Source organism: Notechis scutatus, chromosome 2, assembly GCF_049901735.1.
Source record: "Notechis scutatus isolate UNSWTSFEM ecotype Mainland chromosome 2, rNotScu1.2, whole genome shotgun sequence".
Lineage (NCBI taxonomy): Eukaryota > Metazoa > Chordata > Lepidosauria > Squamata > Elapidae > Notechis > Notechis scutatus.
In genome coordinates, this window is record NC_142010.1 from 225,000,738 (window position 1) to 225,018,844 (window position 18,107).

General features: G+C 37.8%; 1 protein-coding gene across 1 annotated transcript in view; it reads left to right on the top strand.

The window, feature by feature from the left end:
* LIX1 (limb and CNS expressed 1) overlaps positions 1-18,107 on the top strand; it is a 33,718-nt gene continuing 15,611 nt past the window's right edge. Inside the window, exons 1-2 of the mRNA XM_026671353.2 lie at positions 1-254; positions 11,289-11,452. Coding sequence (XP_026527138.1) covers positions 173-254; positions 11,289-11,452 — 246 coding nt within the window. The 5' untranslated portion in view covers positions 1-172. The remainder of the gene's footprint in view (positions 255-11,288; positions 11,453-18,107) is intronic.

The following is an 18,107-nucleotide window of genomic DNA, read 5'->3' on the forward strand; positions in this document are numbered from 1 at the left end:
GGGAGACCCCCTGAAGAGTCTTTCAAATCTGGCCAATGTCTGATTGGCAGATGTTGAAAGGGATTCGTTGGTAATCCAGTTCATCAATGAGCTGCATAAATTCAAGACAGGACTGGAAGAATTCCGGCATGTGGACACTTGGCGGGGGCAGTCTGGTAAAAGGCAGCTCAAGATGGACAGAACTTTGGAATCACTACAGCACATCATTTCTCAAGTCTTGCCTCACAGAGATCCTACACTAGCATTTAAAGACTGTAAGTACCAAAGTTTCTGCACTATCGGGAGGATACTTGCTGAAATCTGTAGGACAGAGACATTGCAAAGACATTGCCCGTAATATTTTATGTACAGATTCAATATTGAGAAAGATTAAGAGTTTGTGTATGGTATTTTGCTTTCTATCGATAGCATATTTGACTTAACATTAATTAACTGTTTTTACTGTCTTAGAATTCAGCAAAAAAAAATCAACAAATGTATGGTTTATTATATTAGGAGTTATCTTTGTCTCTAGGTAGTTTGAATGTGTCTTATAAAAGGCTTATTGCCAAATATTAAGACTTCAATTTACATTGTGATATTTATATGAGATCATATATAGTTTTCTGCATATGTGTTATTTTAATACATTTAATACAATACAGAATCTCAGTAAAGTATTATTTTAATGTGTGTACTCATGCAGACACACAAGTACTGCGTAGAGCATTTAGCTTCACTGTAGGAAATTCTGAATTGGGTGTTACGATTTGTGCTGTGTTTATTTTTCCCATTAACATTTGTACTGTAATAAATTTAGCTTTAAAAATGCTAGATATCAATATATAATAGCTTTCTTTCTGAGTTTGCTAGTTTTGAATCATGCTTCTCAATATTCAAAGATGAACTCACTTTTTTTTAAAGACTAAGTATTTTACATTCCGAAAGAGGATCGGAAACCTGGAATCCTAACTTCAGAAAAGTAAAATTCTTGAATGCTACAGAAAATCAATTTTGAGCAGTTTGCAAAATTTCTTAGATTTATTTAAGAATGTTTGCTCACCTTCTTTGATATCACTTTTTGTTTACTGTGAGTGTGAGGTGGAAAGACAATGAGAGAGAAAGAAACAGAGGAGCAGTCAGTTAGTTTTATCCGAAGTTTCATATGTATTTTTTCAGAATAACATTTTTAAAAGTAGCTCATCATGAGGTATGTTACAAAACATTAAGAATATGCTTAATTCTTATGTTAAGTGACATTGCACAGAATGATTCTTTCTAAATTGAATGGGATTAATGCTTGAAATATGCAGCTGGCAAAGAACAGTTATGTATTTGTTACTGCATACATAGTTTGTCAGAAATCAACACTTATATAAACAAACATGAACAGAACTTCCTTTAGCCCACCCAGAATTAAAACTCCCTCCTGTTGCAACCATCCTATGTCCAAATGAGTTTTTTACTCTGAAACCTTGTAGGAACAGATGCATCTTATAAGCAAGAAGCATTTGGTGTAGAAAAGATGGGAAGTTTTCTTTCCCCTTCTTTGTGGTGACATAGGCAAGGTTTTGATTGAAAGTATATTTACTGGCCTCTCAGATGGTTACTGTGACCACCCATAGATTATAGGGTGAGAAAATGGCTATAATAAAGCAGAAAAAGCACGTGTAATACAAGATTGGTTTAAAATATAATTTTAATGGAATCTTACCACAAAAGTGGAGCCAACCATCAAAAAGAGTTCTTTAGTAATCTTCGCACTCTTTAATTATTTCACTGCTTCCTATTTGCTGGGTTATAACTGACTGCTTACTTCTAAAGTAGAAATTATCCTTTAGTAAAGTAGAGAGTTTGAGAAATCTGGTAATCATATTTCAATATAGGTGGTAAATTTCCTAATATTGAAAATGTGGAATCCAGTTATAAGTTCTACAGAGTACTTTAGAAGTAATCAGAGCACTCTATAGGGTATTGAGAAGTAATGGGTCTTCGTCAAGCTATTCCTTAGTTCTCCCTTAGTCCCTCCAATTTTCAGTCATGTTATGTTATGAATTAAAGCATGGCTTGGTCATGTGACTGGTTGGACATGGCTTGGTGGTCATGTGACTGGGTGGAAGTGGCCAACTCAATATCACTCACATCGAGGCACGCATCTCCTCGCCTGGCCTCTCATGACTGTGGGGATGCTGCAACAATAGTAAATGTGAAAATGGTCCTAAGTCACTTTTTTCAGTGCCACTGTAACTTCGAATGGTCACTCCACACAAGCAAAGTATCAGCAAAAGAGGGGGAAAAAACTCCAGAGATGTTCCTGAGACAGGAAGTCTAGTCCTGCCAAGAATGTAATAAGGGTTAACAGAGAGGCAGTTTCTGTAAGCAACACCAGAATGTTTCCTTCCTGCTTTCCTTACAGAATTAGGCCAGTAATTTCTTCTAACAACCGGTTCTCTGAACTGCTTAGAATGTTAACAACCGGTTCTAGCGAATAGGTGCGAACCTGTAGAATCCACCCCTGAGCTAAGGTTGAAAAAGCAGGAACTAAAGGTCAGTTAACAGCCCAGGCGGGCAGATGGGCCAAACAGCAGCAGACACAGAACCGGTTCTGTGGCTGCTGCTCTTCAGAGCTACCAGTTCAATAGAGCCGAGCGGAACCGGTAGCATCCCACCCCTGAGCCTACGTTTTAAGGGAGTGTTGTTAATTTGTCTAAAAATACCAGAGCCAAGTTACCAGTCAGTAGACCGCCATTCATATTCTAATATGGCCCTGGAATAGATTGATCAATTACTGGGAATCCTCAACTTATCTGTCACTTAGCAACTGTTCAGACAGATTCCTCTAAAATGTATTTACAACTTGGTTCTGAAGATTCAATGGCTGCCCCCGATGGGCATATGACTGCATTGCAGGTGTTCAGCAAAACAGCTGTTTATAGCATCCTTTGGACAAATGACCACGATTTGCAACATTTTTTTTATGAAAACTGACATTCACTTACAGTTTTCCACAAAAATGCCCCATAGTGAACAATCACTTTGTTTTATGACAGTGGATTCATTTAACAATCATGATGATTCACTTAATGACCACTGCAAAAATGTAGTAAATTCAGGTTGGTCCTGTGATGATCCACTTCATGACCATCACTATTTATAATGGGCAGGTTCCATTATGATCGTAAGTTAAGGACCATCTGCAATCAATCAACATCTGTTTCAAATTGAAAATAAATGGGAAACCATGTGCTTTTTCTCTTATTTTCTTTACAGTGACCTTTCAAGAATCTGTGGATGGTTGGGTTGATCGAAGAGATATATGTAGGCAGGCAAAAACATGTATATGGTTGTCAGGGTCCTAAATGTTGCTCATCTATATGGTAGAGGAAAAACATTGTCTCTTTTTGTTTCTCATACCAGAACAATTTTGAATTCTTTAGAGCAGCAGTCGCCAACAAGTGGGCCGCAGCCCACTGGTGGGCCATGAGAAAATTTTGGTGGGCCACAGAGAAATCTCACACCCAGAGTACCCCCTCAAAGCAATTAATCCAGGCTGTGCAGAAACACAAGGCTGCGCCGCCCACATGGCCTGCGGAAACCCTCCCCGCCCACTCACTCCTTACCCGGTAAACTTGCCTGCTAAACTTCTATTTTTCCTTTTTCCGACCATCATCTGTTCTGCTCTGCAGGGAGATTTAGTAGAGATTTAGGAAATAGTTGCTTTCTAGCTAGTCTTTAGATCTTCGGTTCAGCACAGCCGAACCTCCCTTAGGACTGAAGGTTTGCTTGCAAGCAAATTCAGTGCAGACTCACAACAAGCAAATTTGAGAGACTGAGCTAGCCGATGGCAGATAGATAGATCACTGAATGATTCTGTGAGCAACTCAATCTGCCTGCTTTGCCTGATTTTGGGTAAAAGTTGCTCTTTTTTAAAATAAAAAATTCAATATTTACATGCATGGTGTGTTGTGAGTTAATTTTGTGAATTTGCTTGCTAGCAAATTTTATGAGTTTGCTTGCAAGCAAATTTTATGTGACAGACTGAACTAGCCAACGGCAGATAGATAGATTTCTGAATGAATCTGTGATTCTGTGAACAACTCAATCCGTCTGTCTGCTTTGCCTGATTTTGGGTAAAAGTTGCTCTTTTTTTATAAAAAAATCAATATTTATATAAATATTTATAATATTTACATACAAGCCATGCCCAGCCAGTCACATGACCACCAAGCCACACCCACAGAACCAGTCAATGGTCCCTGGGATCTAAAATTATGAGTTTGGTGGTCCCTGAGGTCCAAAAGGTTGGCAACCCCTGCTTTAGAGAATACCTTTATTGTCATTGCATTCCACGAATACAATGAAATTTGAAAGCTACTCCAGCACAGTGCCCCAAACACCACATCACAATCACACCACAGTGTATTTAACAACAACAACAACAACAACAATAATAATAATAATAATAATAATAATAATAATAATAATAATAATAATAATAATATAAAAATAATAATAAAAATAATAATAAATCTAGTCTAAAACCTATCTGAAACATTTAGTAAGTTAAATAGTTTAAAAATGCCACTATATACATAGGACTAAATCACAAATGCACTGTTTGATTGAAGACAATTATTGCCTTGGAAAAGAAACTGTTTCTCAGTCTATTAGTCCTCATTTTTAAACACCTATAATGTCTCCCTGATGGTAACAGTTCAAAATATGAATCACCAGGATGAGAACGGTCTGTGGAGATTTTTAGTGCTCTAGAGAGGAGTCTAGAGAGAATTCAACCCATCAGGGAAATGTCTATGGAGAATCTCAGTCATCTAGGTCCTGGTTGTCACAAAGGTGCTTTTTCAAAGGCAACTGGACTTCTTTTTGTTTTTTCTTGAAGATGTTTCATTTTTTTCATTCACTTCTGACTGAATGGTGGAGGATGGAAGGATTTGTATTCCTTGCAGTCATCTGGTTGTTAGCACTCTTTCTGAGAGTCATTGAGGCCACTTGGGGGTTTATCTATGCTCTCAGTATCACCTCAATAGTGCAAATAGGTGTGGAACCTTCTTGGAACTGCTGAAAAGACTGTAAAGGATTATAAAAGGGAAATAGGTAGTGTTGTATCCCTCCCCCTCTATTGAAAGAGGCCTGTTTAATCTTAATGTAGATAGCATCTTTGAACCCTCTTTCAAACTAGCAGTCCTCTCTGTCCATATTTTTCGCTTCTCTAGGTTCAGTCTGCTCACGTCTAGAAATCAGAGAGAGGGTTTTCTTGAGGGTATCACCACTGAAAGAATCACACTACTACTTAGGACTCAAGCTTTCTTGATGATACTGCCCCCACCTTTGAGGCACCCTACCACTTCAAATCATCTCATCTTTATCAAGCTTTCAAAGAGTTGTAAATCATATACTCCAGGTAGACATTTTGGAATAAATGAAGACCCTAAGAGTATTGTTGTTTCCTTTTGTCATTGATACTATTTAATTGGCTCTTATTATTATGAAGAATGTACTTTACTAGACATGTGCTTAGCATGAATGAGCGACATCTAGAAAAGAAGACATTCCATTGGATGCTACCAGGTGGTCAAAGTAAAAGAGAAAGGCCAAACAAAACCTGATGCCAAACATTTCAGGAAGATTTGAAAAACATCAATCTTAAATGGAAGGATATGGAGACTATGATATATAGGTATAGAGTAAACTATGGATTGAAACTTTTAGAATATGCCTGTAGCACAGGACACGAAAGAAAAATTATTATTTTAATCCCATTAATTTCAGTTTGCTATAAACCAATGAAAACCTTTTGGTGATGATTGGCCTATGCATCAAAGTAAATAAATTGTTTTGCTTTTGTTATTACTCCTGTATCTATAAAGCTATTGCAGCATGCATTTTTCTCTTCATATACATTTAATATGCATGTGCAGAACTGAAAACACCTTTTACAGCTTCAGTGTAAGGTATCTGTTAAATTATAGCCCCTAATGGGAGGCAGCTGACAGAAGGTGAACATTAAAGTTATGTATGTTTAAATTACCTAATTTTACTGATTACATGCTGCAGATTGATTGAGGAAATGGGAGGTAATTTTAGTAGCCTGGCATTAAAGAATTTTGTTCAAAAAAAAAAAAAAGAGGGTGAGGGGACCTTGAATATATACTAAACTCCAAAGCACTGTTATTTTTCCTACTCAATTGTCAAACAGTTATTTAATATTAATCTGACAAGTTAAATAAAACAACCTTTCTCTTGAAAAGTCTTTTTACAATTGACTTAGCATGAAATATATACTGCTTGTCTTCTTCATAAATGGTTTACTTGTAACCATGAAAGAGTCTTAGGATTCTGTCTCAGTACCAACACAGCTAGGAAAGTTGCAACAGGCTTCTTCTGCTCTAACATTCCTCCATCAGTTCTAAAAAATTATTCCTCAGCTTTGGGTGGTTTCCTTCACTTCTGTGTGGTCTCTTTATTGCAATTTAAACCTGAGACTATTGTCTTCTTCACCCCTTTGATGCTTTATGTATCCAGTGCAAGTCTCCATTATTTTTACTGATTTCCAAGGGGCCCATTTCCACTTGATTGGTAAGGGCACTGACCTAGGAATAAACCTCCACTGAAAACATTTTTTTTTGCAAGCAATCCTAAACAGAACTATTCCAAAGCAACTCTTTGACAAAGGAAAATGTTCTTGGGGTTGTATTATTTTATAACCAGAACATAAAGGAAAGGAAGGGATAGGTTCCAGGTTACATGCTTGATAAAAGAAATACTTTCATTAAAAAATAAATCTTTCCCAAAATGTAGTGGGGAAAAAATCAATCATTTAATTAGCTGTCCTCTGCTTTGTAATGACTTGTGAAAAATGGTCAAGAATAAACATGCTTGTCCTTCAGAATATCAAAGCCTTGTAATGACACTGCTTGAAAACAGATAGGTAGGTAGATAAGTAGATAGGTAGATAAGAGAGAGAAAGAAAGAAAGAAAGAAAGAAAGAAAGAAAGAAAGAAAGAAAGAAAGAAAGAAAGAAAGGAAGAAAGGAAGGAAGGAAGGAAGGAAGGAAGGAAGGAAGGAAGGAAGGAAGGAAGGAAGGAAGGAAGGAAGGAAAAAGTGAAAAGAAAAGAGAAAAGAACTCATTTTCTATTCTTGGTCTGCAGAATAATGTTGTTTTCCTAATTCACACATCTTGTTCCTGTTCCATATTGCAACCTCAAGCCTAATTTGTATATGGTAGAATTGTGCACAGAAAGAATGTCACAGAAATAAATAAATGTCATGACTGCTGGTGGAGGGCCCACAGAAACAAAGCATCCGTGACTACTGCAGTGGTTTCTCTACTGGAAAAGCAGACATTCTGTAATGGTTCTTCAGCTTTAATATTGACCAGTTGATCATTTGTTGTTCTATAAATTGAAGCAAGTTCGTCACTCATGTGTAAGTAGCCATAAACAAATAGTACAAAACCATAATTAAGTCTGTATGTCTTTTGCTTTCTAAAATAAGTGATGCACCCATTATGGCTTCGTGCTAATGGGTAAACTAAGGGCACTATCATGTGTGTATGTGTGTGTGTATGTGTTATTCATGTCCTAGCTTTGTGAATGCAGTCAAAATGAATACAGTACAATTTGAGATATGCATGTAGTGCTCAATTTATGACCACAACTGAGTTCAAAATTTCTGTTGTTAAGTGAAGCTTGTTAAGTGAGTTTTATCCCATTTCATGACCTTTCTTGACACCATTGTTAATTGAATCACTGCAGTTGGTAAGTTAGTTACCTGGTTGTTAAGTGAATCTGGTTTCCCATTGACTTTGCTTCTGAGAAGCTCACAAAAGATGATCTCATGGCCTTCAGACATAGCATTCATAAATATGAACCAGTTGCCAAGCACCTGAATTTTGATAATTGGGATGATCATGGGGATGCTGCAAAGATCATAACTGTGAAAAATGGTCATAAGTCATGGGGGTTCTCAGTCATCCAAGTCATGGTTGTCACAAAGGTGCTTTTTCAAGAAGCAACTGGACTTTCTTGTTTTTCTTTGAAGATGTTTCTCTCCTCATTTAAGATGAGAAGTGAAACATCTTCAAAGAAAAACAAGAAAGTCCAGTTGCCTCTTGAAAAAGCACCTTTTGTTATAAGTCATATTTGTCAGTGCCGTTGTAATTTGGAACAGTCACAAAACAAACTGTTGAAAATCTACTTGATTGTTTGGCAATTTTGGGCCAATTCATCTGATTACAGCTTGTGCATCGGAATGGGTTGAGTATGAATGTCTTTTAATTCCATTTCTTTCATCTTTTAAAAGAAAAAGAAGTGCTATTAAAAAATACCAGCCCAAAACGTTTAAGAATAGTCAGACTAGACAATGCTAGGCTTTAAGGACAAATAGATTAAGTAGTATCCCTTAATGGTGATCAGAATTCAATTTTGCTAATTTTCTGTGTCAAATCTTAATTCTACATCTACTACTATGCAATCACCTGTTTTCTATTTTAGTTTTTGTTTACTTGGATCTCCTTATTCTTCTGAAAGGTAGATCAACTTCTTTTTTATTCATATTTTGCAACAGCCTTTCCCTAATCAAGTATCTTTCTAATTTGTTGGGAAGTTCTGGAAGTTTGGATTGCTCCATGTTGGAGAAGGCTTTTTGATAGAGTTGAAGGTTTTCCATTAGATTATCTGTAACAGGATTGCAAAACAAAACTACTTCAGGATTAGCATTATGGTATTCATATATAAAGCTTTTCAATACAGCCAGACTATACACATTTTTGAAGTAGCTATCAGTATTTTGATGGATGACATGAGACAAAAAGAGAATAAGAATGATATAAAATGCATGGAGTTTCAATAACAATTGAGAACCTATTCTATAGCAATAGTTTCATATGGTATTCTTCATCAGAAATTGCATTCTATTGCCATTCAACTATGTACTAAAGACAGCTATAGCACACTCTTACCCTTGCTTCCATTAAATTTTAAATGGATCTGAAACAAGTGAGATCAGCTCAAAGCTAGCTTGAAAACACATTACTTTGTTGTAACAGGGAGATCAATAAGCTAAAAGGAGACATGTACGGGGCTGAAACTTTGAATTCATACTTGAGCTTTGCTTTGATGTGCATTGGCTGGCCACAATATGCTATAGATCTTTTGTGCTATTTTTCTATGCACTTTACCATTTCAATTTAATTTACTTTTTTATCTTCAAACCAAATTTCCTGACAGTGTGAGTCACTTGACAATAGAAATATTAAGAAGGATATCATTTAATTATTATTATTTTTGTATCACGTTACAATTGAAACAAGCTTTTACTACATCAGTCTATTACCCAAACAAGAAGCAGGTGAAAACCATCCTTTCAACCCAGAATATACTGCCTTCTCTTACATTCCATTCATTCATTGGCATCCTTCAGTCTCAAGAGACTATGGTATCATGCTCTGAAAAGAGGTCCTAAAACAGCATCTAGGGCTAAAAAGGCCAATTCGAGACTGGCAATCCCTTCCAGACTGAGGACAGATACAGTTGAACGAGTGTTTCTTTGAATTGAAGAAGGCCATGCTGCATCTTTAGCCTCCAAACTGAACGATCAGGTTTCCCAGCTGTTGATGTCCATTCCCAAGGCCTTTAGATCCCTCTTGCAGATGTCTTATATCACAGCTGTGGTCTCCCTCTAGGGCGCTTTCTCTGCACTAATTCTCCATACAGGGGATCTCTCAGAATCCGACCATCAGCCATCCTCACGACATGCCCAAGCCAGCATAGACGTCATTGTTTCAATAGTATACATGCTAGAAATTCTAGCACCTTCCAAGACTGCGTTATTTGGAACTTTGTCATGCCAGGTGATGCCAAGAATACATCGGAGACAGCGTATATGAAAGGTTTTCAACTTTCTCTCCTGCCGTGCATAAAGGGTCCAAGACTCACTGAAGTACAAGAGTATGCTCAAGACACAGGCTCTATAGACCTGAATCTTTGTATGTTCCATCAGCTTCTTATTAAGCCATACTCTCTTTGTAAGTCTGGAAAATGTGGTGGCTGCTTTATCAATAAATTTGTTCAGCTCACAGTGTCTAAAGAGAGTGTCGGAGATTGTTGAGCCAAGGTACACAAAGTCATGGACAACCTCCAGTTCTTGTGCGGAGATACAGGGAGGTGAACCCACGTCCTGACCAATGACTTGTGTTTTTTTCAGGCTGATTGTTAGTACAAATGTTACATTCCATGGACAGTAGAAAGAGATATAGGAATCTGAATCCTGATGAACAGATTTTTTATTTAATACACAGCAGTTGCTGGGATTATTTCATAATAGCTCCATTAGCTGTTTTATAATAAATCTAATCAGAAGTTCTTGTATTCTGTACATCTTATTTCCAGTTCATCTTGTCAAGAAATGTAATAATCTCACAGGAAATGATGAAGACTTGTTCTCTCTAAATCCAGAGTACAAGACATGAAATTCTGCAATGGATTTAAGTTCGTTAATTTATTCATGACAGAAGCATCACTATTAAAATAAGGCAAACAATATGACAAAATTTAAAACATAAAATACTGTACAAGATTAAAATATGTACAAATTAAACAGATCTTGCCCCAAAACTAGCAGCATTAATTGTGTTCTGTCATGCTACCATGAGAAATGGATTTAAGTGATAGGAAGTGAAGACAGATTCCAACTGAGTATTAGGATTTTTTTTTCTCCAAAAGCAAGAATAGTTCATCAGTGAAACCAATTTTCCAGAAAGATGGTAGCCTGCCTTTCCCTGAAGATGTTCAAATACAGGCTAGACAGCCATTAACTTTGTTTTGATCTGGATCCATGCACTGAACAGTAGGTTGGACTCAATAATACTATGCTTCTTCCAACTCTGTTCTTATGAAATCAGAAACATTGAAATAATTACTGAAGTTCTATTTAATTAATCAGCTTTCCTACTTTGAATGAAAAATACCAGTCTATGTGAATACTTTAAAAACTGAATCAAAATTTGGGATATTACCACTTGTAAGAACTAAAGCAGGGTTCCCAATCCTTAAGAACTTTAAGATGTGTGGACTTCAACTACCAGAATTCCTTCTGGCTCAGAAATTCAGGGAGTCCGTATATGTTCAAGTTGTCAAGATTTGGAACCCTGACTAGAAAACTGCTTTTTAGTTACAAGTTGATCAGTTCAACAGCAGCATAACTCTTTCTAAATATTTTGCTTTTAGTTTAATGAAAAGACAATTTTTAGGCAATGAATCATGACTAAAACATTCACTCCTATATTTTGATAGTGAACGTTGTGGCAATGCTTCAGGAATTCTGGGAGAACAAGCAGAAACTGAAAGGTGTATTTTCAAGTGAAGGCACTGTGGTATATGAGTCACTAAACTTGCCTGGGCCTCCGTTTGTGAGTTATGTCACCCTGCCTGGAGGAAGTTGTTTTGGTAACTTTCAGGTAAGAATGTATAAGATAGTGTATTTAATGACAAGGTATAAAATATGGAAGAAATCTGGTTTATCATATACTGAGCTCATCAGAATTGTGTCAATATCATGAGAGCCAAAGGCCAATACATTTGTAATGCAATGTGGGAAAAAGATCAAATGACCTAGTGAAACTTATATGGAATTTCCCTCCCATTGGAAGCCCAGACCTTTTCTCCATCTATTCCTCAAGATCTCCCTATCTTCTGGAAATGCCCCGGAGATTTCCATATCACTGCTTTCCTTGCTCATTTTGGTCTGTGGCATTCCTCAACTGGCTTGCTAACTTGCAGAATGTATTCAAAATCTGGATCCCATGTCTCCTATGGAATTGAAATTTGGCAAATTTTATAAAACATTTTATACATAAAATTATGTACATTATGACATTGAAATTATCATAAAACAGTTTATGATATAATACAAAATATCATAAAAGGTTTCCTGCCCTGATATTTGACTGCTATACAATTCAATATGGGCTGTTTTCAAAACATGCACAACTCTGAATGTATCCCAATTTTCTCCGTGAAGGCACTCCTGTACATTAGAAGTTCTGTCATTCTTGAAGGTATTGAGGAATCTGCTAAGGAAACATCTCTGAAAGGATGACCCAATGAGTCATGAAATGTCTAGCACACATTATAATAACAAACAAAAGTTACTCTTCATTGTAAAGAGCATTGTATTAACAATCCTTCTACCTTGAAGTAAACAGGATTGAATTATTTCTCTAAATTTGGAACAATTGTAGCTACCAGGGGTTTGCATCTAAGGAGAGAAAAATAATGGGAAGATTGTCACTAGTTTGCCTTTAAAGTTTTTTCATAAAAACTATGTATTACTACCTGTTATGCCATCATCACTGTATAATATTTCACTCTGCTTTGCTAACATTTGCATCTGTGTCAGTACTCCTATTAGTCTCATTACCTAAACCAGGGGTGGGCAAACTACGGCCCGCGGGACACATCCGGCCCGTTGGTCTGTCCAATCCGGCCCTTCCCTTTAAAAAAAATCGCTGCCATTGGTCTGTCCAAACCGCCCGCCCCTGAAAAAAAATTGCTGGGCGTGGTGTATTGCCCTGTGCCGCGTGGCCCCCAAAGCTGGAAAACAGTGTGGAGCGATAGGAGTAGGAAAGAAAAGAAATTTGCAAAGGCATCGGCTGGGAGTTCAAAATCACCTTTGAGTGTGACCTGTCCAAAGGTGAGTCCCCGCCGATCCCCCTTCCAGGGCTTTGCAAAGGCAAAGCTTGCAGGCTGGAGTTTCTTCCCGCGGAGGAGCGGGAGGGGTTCTGCCCGGCGGGCGGGGCGGGCTGCTTGGAGCAGGCTGCCGTGCGGCTCGGGGGTGGAGGCGCGAGCGCTCGTGAATGAAAACAAGCCGAAAGTTGCTGGGAATTGCTCAGGTTTCCCCGAGGGCTTTGCAAAGGCAAAGCTTGCAGGCTGCCAAGGAGGGCGAAGGGTTCTGCCCGGCGGGTGGGGCGGGCTGCTTGGAGCAGGCTGCCGTGCGGCTCGGGGGAGGCGCGAGCGCTCGTGAATGAAAACGAAGCCGAAAGTTGCTGGGAATTGCTCAAGTTTCCCGAGGGCTTTGCAAAGGCAAAGCTTGCAGGCTGCCAAGGAGGGCGAAGGGTTCTGCCCGGCGGGTGGGGCGGGATGCTTGGAGCAGGCTGCTGTGCGGCTCGGGGAGGCGCGAGCGCTGCAGCCCGCCACCCGCCGGGCAGACCTTCGCCCTCCTTGGCAGCCTGCAAGCTTTGCCTTTGCAAAGCCCTCGGGAAACCTGAGCAATTCCCAACAACTTTCGGCTTCGTTTTAACTCAAGAGCGCTCGCGCCTCGCCCCAAGCGCGGGCGGAGGGAAGCCCGACGGGCGGGCTGCTTGGAGGAGGCTGCCGTGCGGCTGGGGGAGGCGCAAGCTCTCGTGAATGAAAACGAAGCCGAAAGTTGCTGGGAATTGCTCAGGTTTCCCCGAGGGCTTTGCAAAGGCAAAGCTTGCAGGCTGCCAAGGAGGGCGAAGGGTTCTGCCCGGCGGGTGGGGCGGGCTGCTTGGAGCAGGCTGCCGTGCGGCTCGGGGGAGGCGAGCGCTCGTGAATGAAAGCGAAGCCGAAAGTTGCTGGGAATTGCTCAAGTTTCCCGAGGGCTTTGCAAAGGCAAAGCTTGCAGGCTGCCAAGGAGGGCGAAGGGTTCTGCCCGGCGGGTGGGGCGGGCTGCTTGGAGCAGGCTGCCGTGCGGCTCGGGGGAGCGCGAGCGCTCGTGAATGAAACGAAGCCGAAAGTTGCTGGGAATTGCTCAGGTTTCCCGAGGGCTTTGCAAAGGCAAAGCTTGCAGGCTGCCAAGGAGGGCGAAGGGTTCTGCCGGCGGGTGGGGCGGGCTGCTTGTATCGTATCTTGTGCTGACCCGGCCCGTCTGTCAAATTTTAAAAGTCAATGCGGCCCCCCGAGCCAAAAAGTTTGCCCACCCCTGACCTAAACTAATGTTTCCTAAATGCATTACAAAGAAGCTGATGATACACTTTGGATGCTGTTAGTTGACATGGAACATCCATTCTGTTTAGCCTTCTTTATTGATAGATATGATTCATTACTGAGTCTATCAGTGGAAGGCTTGAAAGGGTCATTAGACTGATTAGACAGGATAAGCCTAATGTACTCTTTAGATGGGCACCTCTACTTTTTTTATAGATTGTTTCAGGAACAAAGTAAAGGGAAAAAAATATCCTAACTGAAAGACCAATTTCCAAAAGATGGAAGTAATAGCACCGATTAATGGGTTGGCTTTTAATGCAACCCAATGCACAAGCCACCTTTCTCCTTTCTACCTTTGAAACACTCTCAACAATAATATTGTACAGGTAGAACATTCCGCTGACTAGGAATCAGAGTAAGAGCTAGCGGGTATTTCTTTTGAGTGCATGTGAACTACTTTTGCCAAGGCTTTTGCAAAAACCTCTAGTCCATTGGTGTTAGCTAATAGAATATGGGATTTAAGCATTAAATTTATCATATTTTTAAAAAAATATTTGGATAAAAGAAAAAAAACCTCACCATAGCATTGCAGTGGCTTCACACTGAGATTGGGAAGAATGACATCATTTTTTTCTTCATAATCATAGTTAAATTAGTTCATATATCAGCTAAGGTGTTTTTCTAATTAAATATCAATATTATGCTTTTTTTACAAATGGGATCAATTAAAATATCTCTCATGCATACTTTAACAGTAGCTCTGAAGGGTATGGGGGTAATGAAATTACCTGCCCTCCACAACTATGTAAAATCCAAGAAGTTTCATGGCTCCATATAATTCTTATTTTCTTGATGCCTTTTATACCAGGCATTAGCAGAAAAAGCTACCCATGAAAATGGTACTTCATTTTCCACTTACTAGACAGGAGGGCAACCAGAGGCCTATCTGATAAGCTTTTGGCTCCCCTTTCACTGAACTCTGATGTCAACCCACTCATTACTCTAGCAGATGGTTTTGCTTTTTTACCAATAAGAATGTCACTCACAAAAATATTTACTTCTGCAAAATGAAGAAATTTAATTAATCTTTATTTTTAAATAGGGTTTAAATTTTCTTTTAACATTTAAGAAATAAAGAATTCTTGTAAAAGCTCTAATCAAAATTCAACTAGTATTGACAATTGACCTAAAAGTTCCTACACTATATCATTTGTAGATATATTTACTAGGTATTAAACATGTACTGTATCTGCTTTAAATTCATTCTATATGTTTATATATATGTGAGGTTATATACAAAAAGTTTCTACATGTTGTATCTAGCTGTAATCAACTAATGGAATCAGGGATTCCCATGATTTGTGGGTGATTTTATTGTTTTATCAATCAACCCAAGAATTACTTCTTTATCAATCTCTGTGTTGCTTCAAATACAGGAGTAACTAAAGCGGAAAGCAATTTCTGCTTTAGATTAAAACAACTTTGAAACTAATAAAATACAAAATAGTAAATAGCCATTTATCAGGGAGAATAACCAATTCAATATAATTATAATAATTGGGAATAAATTACGAAGGAGTAAATCATTATACTGACCCTATCCTGCTGAAAGAACTAATTCAATTGGGCCAAGACTATGAACGTGAAGCTTCAAAGAAGACACACCTTCTACAGTCCACGGGATGACAATGTTTTACAGCTGGAACTTGGAGCATGCCAACTGGTCCAGATTTTACTGATCAGGCAGATCCAAAAGGTTACCATTGCTAAACCATGTAGAGCTTTATAGGTGAGCCAACACTTCAAATTGTATTGTAACCAGAATGCCACTCTTATCCCATCGGAGGTCATCCACAAGTATGGTCAGAACCATCTTGGTGGTCTACTCTGACTAATGGGATTTCTTTCACCTATTTTTCACGTTATTAAAAGTTCATCTTTCATATTCTATTTTTAATCCAACAATTCTCCCTCCTTTCATATTCTGTTTTTACTTATTTAGTCACTTTCAGACAGATAGCAATAGTGCTATGGGTAGCTAATCAGTAATGTTTTGTTTTAAGGCTTTAGCTATAAGTGGAACTGTGATGAGTAATTTTCCATCCATACTATATGGAAAACCTACATGTGTATCTCACTGTTTTATGCATACCCATGAATGTGACACAGCTGCAGAAAACCAACAAAACACTGCAGGAAGAAGTTCCTAGAAAGTTGATCAAGAGCTCTACTTCAGAGATCCTCGGCTAGGGACCTAAATTTATTTTAACTGGATCCAAACTCACAACAACAGCTGATAACTATCATCATGCATGCATTTATCTTCTATATGAGCAGTACACTGAACTATAAATTAAAAAGGGAAACTTAGATATAAGTAAGTCAGTGCAGAATAATCTCATGAATGAACAATTAAATAGTAAATATGATCTTACTTCAAAAAAATCAAACATCTTATTCCAAAATCAATCTGACATGATTTACAATAATATAATGTATTGATGGGGAAAGTTGATTCAGAGCATATGGTATAATTGAGGTGCCACTGACTTTAATGCAATCTGTTTCACATTTTAGCTGAAATATGATCATGATAAATAATGTTCTAAGAGAAAGTTCAGCTCTTTATTTAGATGAATTAAAGGAAACCTGAATATAGGATTCAGAGTTTGTATTACAGCTAAGAAAATGAAAAGTAGCCAATAATTAGGTCAATTTAAATCTTAAGACGCATGTTAAAGTTAATGCAGCAAAAAAAGAAATGTTTCTAGAATTTGTTAAACCTTTGCATGCTTGCAGTCGAAAATTGCTAGGGAGAAGTGAAAGTAATATTTACAAAGAAAAGACCACATGTTTTAATACATTGACCTAACAACATCATGGTGGGAAGCATTGTTTTATATTTAGCACTATATGTTTAGGTTTTGTGTGTAATGCCTTAAACTTTTTTAAAACTATCTTGGGATTAGGCAAAGAATTATAATTTCAGGAAGACTATTCTTTCTAAGGAGCAAAAGCATTTCAGCTATGCCACTAGAGCAAAAAATAACCCTTCAACAAAAACTGGTATTTCCAATCTTGGAATTATGAAAAAAATGTAATAGTGACTTTTACCTGTGATCTATTTTACTTCTAATCATAAGGCTTGATCTCCCAACATATAGGAGGTTTTTGGTTATCTAGTCTAACTATTTGATGAGGAATGCTTTGTAAAACATTGATTTCTGAGAGACAAATCTTGTGGTCCATATTTTTCACAGATAGGTAGAAAATGCATTCAGGCATTTCAAGCATTGCAAAGGGGGAGAGAGGAAGTGGGGTACAATTGCCTCAGTGTTCACAGATTGTTTCATGTGGTCTTTTAGATCCCAGCCAGAATTTACCAGCATCTGGCATATTTAAATTTCACTGTCTCAAAACATGGGAAGCATCTGCAATGATATCTAAAGTTGATTGCAACTGCTAGGCATAACTTCAAAAGACCTTGTAAAGAATAAATAGTATGAATATTTGTTTAGCAGATAGCAAAAGTTGTACAGACTACAAGATTTCATCAGTATCAGTGCTGACGATTGATTCATATGACATCTTAAAGTTTGCATTTGTTTATTTAATTAAATGTATGTAGCTGTCCACCTCACAAAATGTGACTCTGGGAGACATACAACAATCAAATAATGACAAATATAAAAACAAACAATATAATTTACATATTTAAACTGGTAACAACCAAATAATTCTAATTATAGCTATTGTAAGGAAGAGATAAAGTGACATCACAAAATAATATCTTTGCTGGCATGTGCGTTAGTGTTTCCTGCCATCATTTGGACTTGATAACTCCTTTCATAATGGCAACTCACCTGCCTTCTCAACCTTCTCTTTGATCAGATTTCTTTCTATTAAAAAGAGAATTAAACATACCTATTCACTCAAACTTTGCAGGTAAAGATCCTTAGATCACTGTAAGACCTAACAATATATAGAAGCTCATATATAGTAATACCTGATTTAAAAAACAAAATTCTTCTCAAGAAAAGAATAGAATGTAATACTTTAGTTTCTGGGAACAAAATACAAATGTATAAAACAAAATTTGATGGAGGGTAACATAATGAATATATTAAGGAACCAAATGCAAATATTCTATATGAACAACCTTAAGGC